The 9,687-nt window shown below is 43.3% G+C and overlaps 1 protein-coding gene across 1 annotated transcript; it reads right to left on the bottom strand.

Moving 5' to 3' along the window:
* Positions 1-2,732: 2,732 nt before the first annotated feature.
* LOC114923731 (WW domain-binding protein 2-like) lies at positions 2,733-9,682 on the bottom strand (the record flags this gene model as incomplete). Its single annotated transcript, XM_029287075.1, has 5 exons — positions 2,733-2,843; positions 5,189-5,275; positions 5,970-6,059; positions 7,925-8,045; positions 9,650-9,682. Coding segments are annotated over 5 exons (442 nt in total), but the record flags the coding sequence as incomplete, so codon positions are not given.
* Between the last annotated feature and the right edge of the window lie 5 nt (positions 9,683-9,687).

Raw genomic sequence — 9,687 nt, 5'->3', positions numbered from 1 at the left:
GATGTTACCTAGTTTGGGTCGTGAAACGTTCGCAAGGAAACCACCAAGCTCAGAGAGCACCAAGGACCCCTCATTTCAACCCCGAGCTACAAATAGTCTCCTTTATGGAAGGCCACCTTCCAATATGGCCAGTATATTTTTAGGGATATGATCTCCGGAAGTAACAAAACCCAGATAGGTTTGTCCTCAGACACTCCCTCGTGGCATGGAGTTGTAGGGTGTGCGTCATCACATTTCACCTCAGGCTGCAATCAGCTTCTGCTGGTGCCCAAAGGGGGTGGCTTCCCATTATTGTTTCTTCTAGGAATTCGTTTGTAGGGACAGGGCGTGTTGCCCAATCAGATTAGATAACCATTGTCCAATGTAAAAGTTGACATTGGCGAGAAAAGAAGTCCACCTTTTGTTGAAAACAGGCGTCCTTGTGACTACCTGACTTTCTGGGCAGTGAGGGTGTGGGGATGAAAAGACAGCTATCCAAACAAACATGGGTTCGTGATCAAAGTAAGCATTCACTTTACACTCAGAATAACCTCATGTGAATCCTTTAGCCATTCCAAATCCCGGCAGAGCTCGTTTAAAACCCCGCAGGGCTTCTCTCAGCCAAAGAAGTGGACGAACAGTGGATCTAGATTACTTGGCACAGGCAGCCCTCGAGTTACAACTATTCGTTTAGTGACCGTTCCATGTCACAACGGCACTTTAAAGAGTGACTGGTAAGCGTTTTTCACACGTACGACATCCCCAGGGTCACGGGATCAAAATTCAGATGGCAACCGGTTCACATTTACGGCGGTTGCAGTATCCCGGGGTGTGTGTGTGTGTGTGTGTGTGTGTCACGTAATCCCCTTTGGTGAACTTCTGACAAGCCAAGTCAATGGGGAAACCGGCTTCAATTAACCACCGTGTTACTAACAACAACCGCAGCGATTCCCTTAACAACTATGGCAAGAAAAATGGTACAATGGGGGCAAAACAACTGTCTGGCTTAGCAGCAGAAATGCTGGGCCATACCTCAAGGTATGTTATGAATTGTAAAGCGTTGGCAAGGATTTCTCACTTCCTCCTACTAATAAGAGCGATCGAGAACGGTTGAGATGTAGCCCGAACGGGAAAATTGTAAAAATAAAAATAATAAAAATAAAAAAGTAAGAACCGGCCCTCGTTCTTACAGAAAAGGAACACGTAGGCACCTGTAACATGTTTAGTCCAGCCTGTTTGCTGGATTCTGAATCATTTGTCCTCTGCAATGGCAACAGGTTTCCTGGATCTCTATGAAGTGGGGGGAAAAAGAAGAGAAAATTAATACAGACTTCTGTGTTGTTGTTTTTTTTAAACATCATACGTTTTTCATTCCCTCCTTTGGTTTATATCCTGCTGTCACTAATGCAGGCAGCCTGAGCTATAGACGTATTCTAAAGGGGCGAACTAGATCTGACTTCAAGGACGTGCATTGAATGAGCACGTTCTTGAACATGCAAGTGGGTAATCTCGAAGCGCTTATCATGATTTGATCCTCCCTCTCTCTCCTTTTCTTTGAAACCCTGGCTTTTTCCTACTATTTTTTTGGGTGATGGCTGCAGCCCAGATATCTTTGGCAGCTGGCCTTCTGGAAGCCACCATTTATCATCATCTGTTTATCCTGCATTGGGGGGGGAGGGGGGAGAATAAACGCAAAGCAGTGAACATGTTTAATACTCCTGCCATCTATTTTCCAAACAACAACTCTTAATAATAATAATAGTAAAGTTGGAAGGGACCTTGGAGGTCATCAAGTCCAACCCCCTGCTCAGGCAGGAAACCCTATACCATTTCGGACAAATGGCTGTCCAGTCTCTTCTTAAAAACTTCCAGTGTTGGAGCATTCACCGCTTCTGGAGGCAGGTTGTTCCACTGGTTAATTGTTCTAACTGTCAGGAAGTTTCTCCTTAGTTCTAGGTTGCTTCTCTCCTTGATGAGTTTCCATCCGTTGCTTCTCGTCCTGCCTTCAGGCGCTTTGGAGAATAGCTTGACTCCCTCTTCTTTGGGGCAGCCCCTGAGATACTGGAAGACTGCTATCATGTCCCCCCTCGTCCTTCTCTTCATTAAACTAGACATCCCCAATTCCAGCAGCCGTTCCTTATATGCTTTAGCCTCCAGTCCCCTAATCATCTTTGTTGCTCTTCTCTGTACTCTTTCTAGAGTCTCAGCATCACAGTGACCAAAACTGGGTGCAGTATTCCAAGTGTGGCCTTACCAAGATTGTTTTGGGGTGAGAAAGAGGGACTGGCCCAAAGTCATCCAGCTGGCTTGTCTAAGGCAGGACTACAAGCCAGGGTGTCCTGATTTTTAGTCTGGTGCCTTTAAGCATTATACCCAGCGGGTTTTCCAACAGAAGGCGGCTTGCCCTTACTTTCTTCTTCCTAGGCTGAGAGAGACAAAGACACTGGCCCAAAGTCACCCAGCTAGCTTTTATACCTACGGTAGGCCTAGAAGTCACAGGCACCTGGTTCCTAGGCCAGCACCTTACTCTGAAGTGGAATAAATGCGACGCCAGCCATTACTCCAAAATGGCTCTCATTAGTGTTCTGGTTGTCCCTTCTCTGTTACAAATCAGTAATGAAGCACAAGCCACGAACTTGCAGAGCAACCTGTTCAGTTTTTGGGTACCTCTAAACGCTTAGGTCAAAAACCCCTTTGTTATGACCGGACCGATTGGCCTCCAACGTGACGGGTGATCTACCTTGCTGATTTACCTGCCTCTCTGCTTCTTCCTGGAGATTCTGCTTCCACTTCAGAATAGGGTGGGGGGAGCTCTGGGGGGCCAGGGTAAGGGGGAGGCCACAGTGGTAACATGTTGAGAGAACCTGCAGGGTTAAAAAAAATCATCGTATCAATAGAATAGAATAGAATAGAATAGAATAGAATAGAATAGAATAGAATAGAATAGAATAGAATAGAATAGAATGTAGAGTAAGAATAGAATAGAATAGAATAGAATAGAACAAAATAGAATGTAGAGTAAGAATAGAATAGAATAGAATAGAATGTAGAGTAAGAATAGAATAGAATTAGAATAGAATGTAGAGTAAGAATAGAATAGAATTAGAATAGAATAGAATAGAATAGAATGTAGAGTAAGAATAGAATAGAATAGAATGTAGAGTAAGAATAGAATAGAATTAGAATAGAATAGAATAGAATACAATAGAATACAATAGAATACAATAGAATGTAGAGTAAGAATAGAATAGAATAGAATAGAATGTAGAGTAAGAATAGAATAGAATAGAATAGAATAGAATAGAATAGAATAGAATAGAGGAACGGAACGGAACGGAATAGTTTTATTATCAGTTTAAATATACACTAATCAGCATACATTAAAATGAAATTTCATTGCATTCAGCTCTCAAAGAGTAACCACCTGTGATATACACTACATAATCATGACAAAAGGTTATGCATATACCCTCACACACACACACACACACACACACACACACACACACATGTAGACTCTCTGTAGAACAGCGACTTAACTGGCTAGGGCAGTGTCTTTTTTAAACTTTTCTAGCCCGGAGCCTTCCAGATGTTGAGGATGCAACTTACAAAATAAGAACTTTGCAAGCTTTAATATCAGGCCTTTGAGATCTGCAGAGAACCCACATGGCTTTCTCACTGAACTGTCACTCTCCCCGAGCGGCAGACCGAAGTGGATATTGACTTAGCCTCTTAAGCCCGGTCTCAGATGCCTCAGACGGCAGATAACCATCCTACAGAGATACCTGTGAGCCACAGCCTATCTCCATATCTTTCTCAGCCGGCTGCCCTTAGGACTGGGGACAACACTCTCCTTCAGCAGAGGGAACTGGGAGCGAACAGTCAGTCTGCGTGGTGTGAAATGGAGGGAGGTGCTCTCTATTTCCTCCCTCCCTGCCGCCACCACTGCACGGAGAGAAGAACCACGCTCCTTAGACACAAGGCTGACTGGGTTAGGGGTCCCTGCACCTAAAAAGAAATGCTTCTTGTTGAGAATTGATTTCTTTTTTTCTTTTTGCAAAGAAAAGCTGACTGTCATGGTTTTTGCAAAGAAAAGCTGACTGTCATGGTTCCGACAGATGAAACTCTTCGAAGAACTTCGAGGCACTGTTTACCTTAAAGCATCTTTATTTGAGTAGCATAGCGTCGGCACTAACACAGTCGAAGCCAAAAACCGAACTCCCCTCCCCTGAGCACGTAGTATCAAAGCACAATTCCCTCCTCCAGTTGACAGTCATAAATCACATTCCTCAATTAGTTTGAAATGCGGGGCTTCCCCTGCAGCTCTCCAGCCCAATTCTTTATCATCTCTTATTTCAATAACCTTGGTTCTCACACTAGGTTCAATGTTGTTATGTCTAGCTAGACTCTCATGCACATTCTTCCCCCCACCCCGAGCATCATCTAACTCTAAAAGCAAAAAGAAGAAAACGGTTGCATCTCCATCTGTTGTCAGTGCAAAAAACATCCGATGTTAGCAGCGTTGACACTGACATCAGTAGAAAGCTTTCAGGAGCCATAGCTTGGTGGAAGGAACACAAGCTTTGCGCGCAAGAGAATCTTGCATAGGTAAGGGTGAAAAAAAGGACATCAGCCAGAAATCCTGGAGAATCACTGCCAGTCTACAATTCAGCCCCAAATTTCCATTGCCAAATAAGGCAGTTAAGTGAGTCACCTCCCCCTTGTTACGACCTTCTTGCTACAATTGTTAAGTGAATCCCTGCAGTTGTTAAGCGAGTCCAACTATCCCCCCATTGACTTTGCTTGTCGGAAAGCAAAGCTGGGAAGGTGACAAAGGACGATCCCATGACCCCGGGAAAGTGCAACCATCATAAGTACACGCCAGTTGCCAAACGCCCAAACTTGTTCACGTGACCATCGGGATGCTGCAACGGCCGTTAAGTGGGGAAACTGGTTCATAAGTCCCTTTTTTTCAGTGCTGCTGTAACTTTACAAAGTTGCAACTGGCTGTTAAGTCGAGGACTGCCTGTAATTTCAACCAGACTGGGCAAAACAGAAGGAAACCCACTTTGTACGTTCCTTTCATTGCGATAAGGATGCTAAACTTTTCTGCCGTCAGGGAAGAGGCTGGCTTCGTTAAGCGTTTTGTCTGGGGAGAAGAACAAACAAGTAGCATTTGGTAACACAAATCACGCACGCCGGTACTCACGGGTTGTCTGTGGCGCCGCAGGGTGGGCGTAAGTATAGATGGAGGCGGTGGGGTATTCTTGGAGATTGGTCGCCTCTTTCAAAATATCTGTTGTGTTAAGGAAAAAGGTAAAGGTTGCGTAATCACTGAGATTCAATGCATAGGCCAGGGGTCCTCAAACGTGGCCCCTTTTAAGACTGGTGGACTTCAACTCCCAGAATTCCTCAGCCAGCATGCCTGGCTGAGGAATTCTGGGAGCTGAAGTCCACCAGTCATAAAAGGGCCAAGTTTGAACACCCCTGATCTATCAGTTCATCTGCCTCATTTTTATCCTATCTTTTTCCAAAGGAATAACATCAATGTAGTTATGGTAAGCAGCATGCTCTCTGTTCACCACATCATCTGGCAAATGTTACGGCTTTATGAATATTTGAACCAGGCTTTCCTGAATCCTAGTCTAACGTGCTGAATCCTAGTCTAACAGGGGCATTAATTAATTGTGGCACTATTGCACTCTCTTTTGGTGGCTTTGTGGAACCTTCCACAACCTCGTTCTTTCCAGTTTTGTTGGACTGTATCTCCCACGTGGCTATCACGTTGGACAAAGCTGGGTGGATAATAATTCGTAAAGTAAGGTGCTCTCTGCAGAAATGTAAAAAAATAAAAATAAAATAAACTAAACTTGCTGCCCTTCAACTGTTTGTGCATTTTGAATCAGGAGGCCCCTCTCTTTCTTGCCGGAGAGAGAGCAAAAGAGAAAGAATAAATCTTAGATAACTGTTCGGGGGGAAAAACAACTTACCTGAATCTACTAGATCTTTGATCATGTTTAGGCAATCCGAAGCTCCATACTGGAAAGTGAATTTGAAAACAAGAAGTCCCTGGGTGGAAGCTGAGAAGAAAAGTCTATGCTGAGATCTTAAGTCAAGGCTGAGGCATCACTACAGAAGACATAATCTAGGTCTCTTCCTGCCCTGTCTGCCTCCCTCTCCTGCAAAGCTATGAAAGTTCCACTTGGGCCTTTCCAGATGTGTTCAAGAGACAACGATGAGGCAGTCCTCGACTTACGACAATTGGAACCAGATTTTCCATTGCTAAGTAAGACAGTTGTTAAGTGGCTTGCGGCCAATTTTACCTTTTTCTGCCACGGTTGTTAAGCCAATCACTGCAGCTGTTAAATGAATCACGCGGCGGTTAAGCGAATCTTGGCATAGGTTACAAATAGTGATCCAGGGGTGGGCAACCTTGGCTCTTTTATGACTCGTGGACTTCAACTCCCAGAATTCCTGAGCCAGCATGGGGGAACTATGGCCCCCTCATGACTTGTGGACTTCAACTCCCAGAATTCCTCAGCCAGCATGGCTCAGCTTGGAAACCTCTCCCTTTCCCCTCAGCATGGCTGGTTCAGGAATTCTGGGAGTTGAAGTCCACGAGTCATAAAAGAGCCAAGGTTCACCCACCCCTGTCATAAACCCAGGATGTTACAATGCACACCAGTTGCCAAACACCTGGATTTTGATCACCTGACCATGGGGAGGTTGCAATGGTCGTAATTTGGAGGACTGACTGTGCCTTTTTTCGGTGCTGTCGTAACGGCGGCTGGTCGCTAAACGAATGGTTGCAAATGGAGGACTACCGGTCTTCCAAGTTTTCAAGGTCAAGTTCGAGTAAGACTGAGCTAGAGGAAGCCTTATTTTGTTTCAGTCTAACCCAGCCAACCTGCCAGGCTGAGAACGCTGAGTTGAAAAAATACAATTAAAGAAAAAGGAAATCAAAAGATGGGCAAAACTACCGATCTATATCAAATATATTTACCTCTCGATGGATATTTTGGGTAGATAATATCTACCTGCACAGGTGTGGGGTCTTCAAGGTCTCTCTCTCTCTCCCAACCTTTTCCCACCTGCCTGTTCTTTCTCCTTCACACAACAAATAGCCAGCCTGCAGCGTGAACTTGTCTGTCTCCTGATTTTGGAGAGCTTAATAATAATAATAATGATAAGGTTGGAAGGGACCTTGGAGGTCATCTAGTCCAACCCCCTGCTCAGGCAGGAAACCCTATACCATTTTGGACAAATGGCTGTCCAGTTTCTTCTTAAAAAGTTCCAGTGTTGGAGCATTCACCGCTTCTGGAGGCAGGTTGTTCCACTGGTTAATTGCTCTCACTGTCAGGAAGTTTCTCCTTAGTTCTAGGTTGCTTCTCTCCTTGCTTAGTTTCCATCCGTTGCTTCTTGTCCTGCCTTCCGGTGCTTTGGAGAATAGCTTGACTCCCTCTTCTTTGGGGCAGCCCCTGAGATATTGGAACACGGCTATCATGTCCCCCCTCGTCCTTCTCTTCGTTAGACTAGACATACCCAATTCCAGCCACCGTTCCTTATGTGTTTTAGCCTCCAGTCCCCTGATCATCTTTGTTGCTCTTCTCTGTACTCTTTCTAGAGCCTCAACATCTTTTTTACATCATGGTGACCAAAACTGGATGCCGTATTCCAAGTAGGATTTCCCCAAGTTTGCTATTACTTTCCTCTGCTAACTCACTCATCCTGGTTATCAAGGGACTGGGTGACAAATAAAGGGAATTGTCATCCTAGTGAGCCCAGGATATTGTTTTTCTGTCCCAATGGGGGTATATTTTCCTGTCCCAATCCCTGACCATTTCCACCAACTGGCTGGCTTATCAGAGAGAGAAGAGACCTCCAGAGAGAACTAGACATTTAGCTGAAAAGACGGATAAACAGATGAACCAATTATGGAACCTACTCAGAGTTCCTTGGATGTGTTGAGGTTTGGAGTTGGGCTCTTCCTCCAGAAAGCAATCTCCCAACAGCTGCAGAGGAAAACGAATGATGGTCGACCCCTTATCTTTATGCTGGAATATTATCTAGGAAAGCAATTCAGATAACCTTTATTGTCATTTTTTTCCCCTGTGGGCACAACAGCACGCATTAAAAATGAAATTCGGTTGCTTGCTCTCAACTGTACACACACACACAACACACATTTAAAACATGCTATATACAATATATGTATAGACCTAGACCCTTACATATAAGTAACATATAAATATTAATCATTGTCCATCTTGAGAAATCAGGATAATTTCACGAGAGTTAGCCTGGGAAGCAAATGCCTACAAATGATACATTTCGGTTTGGAGAAGATGGATAGATTATATTCAGAATAAATATGGGACTAAAAAGTTCCATTTAGCTTATGAGTAAATTTTAGAGTATTATTAGTATTAGTAGTTTATTATAGTGAAATTTTTATTAGTTTTAATTATATGATATTATTATTACTTTTAGTATTAGTATTGTTTAACAATATGGATATTTTATTGTTTAATAATTAGGATACTAATTTCTTTATGTTTTTATTATTATTATTATGTTTATGTTAAAGGGGAGTTAAAGCACATTATGGACTTGGTTATTTATATAGTTGGTTAATGTTAGTTAGATTATGATTATTATATTTGTAACCCTGTATTCAGCTCTGGGAAGTGGGGGAGGGAGAGGGGGGGGTTAGGGTGGGTTGGCTTTGGAATTTATATTGTAACTTTTATAAAACTTTTCAATTAAAAAAAAATATGTACCCACTCCAAAGCTTATCTTAAGGAAAGTACAGGTAGACTTTGACTTTCCCAGCAGGCTTCTGACAAGCAAAGATTTAGCCAGATTTGCTTAATGACCGCCTAATTCACTTAACAACTACAATGGGCTCAACGGTGGTTGTAAGTTGAGACGTGTAAAATACGTCTAATGTCCTTTTCAATACAAGGTGGACTGCTTACAAGTCAACAACAACAACAACAACAACAACAACAACAATAACAATAATAATAATAATAATAATAATAAAGTTTGGAGGTCTTCTAATCCAACCCCCTGCTCAGGCAGGAAACCTTATACCATTTCAGATAGTTGATGGAGGAAATCACTAACCTATAAGGAGACTTATTCAAACGCTCTCTCAAGACTAATAATGGTCCTGGTCAAATTCACCCACCAGAAATGAAAGATTTCTCTTATCAAAGAGAAACTGCTGCCTTCTTCGGCCATCTTAATAATAATAATAAAGTTGGAAGGGACCTTGGAGGTCTTCTAGTCCAACCCCCTGCTCAGGCAGGAAACCCTAGACCATTTCAGACAAATGGCTGTCCAGTCTCTTCTTAAAAACCTCCAGTGTTGGAGCATTCACAACTTCTGGAGGCAGGTTGTTCCACTGGTTAATTGTTCTAACTGTCAGGAAGTTTCTCCTTAGTTCTAGGTTGCTTCTCTCTTTGGTTAGTTTCCACCCGTTGCTTCTTGTCCTGCCTTCTGGTGCTTTGGAGAATAGCTTGACTCCCTCTTCTTTGGGGCAGCCCCCGAGATATTGGAACACTGCTATCATGTCCCCCCTGGTCCTTCTCTTCATTAAACTAGACATACCCAATTCCAGCAACCGTTCCTTATATGCTTTAGCCTCTAAGCCAAAAGCTCTTACTTTGTATTGAGTGAGGTACAGCATCCCCTTCTTGGCTC

The sequence above is a fragment of the Protobothrops mucrosquamatus genome, unplaced genomic scaffold (assembly GCF_001527695.2).
Source record: "Protobothrops mucrosquamatus isolate PMUCROS unplaced genomic scaffold, P.Mucros_1.0 scaffold9517, whole genome shotgun sequence".
NCBI classification, from domain to species: Eukaryota; Metazoa; Chordata; class Lepidosauria; order Squamata; family Viperidae; genus Protobothrops; species Protobothrops mucrosquamatus.
The sequence above is the reverse complement of the archived record's forward strand: the minus strand, read 5'-3'. Positions and strand labels throughout refer to the sequence as shown.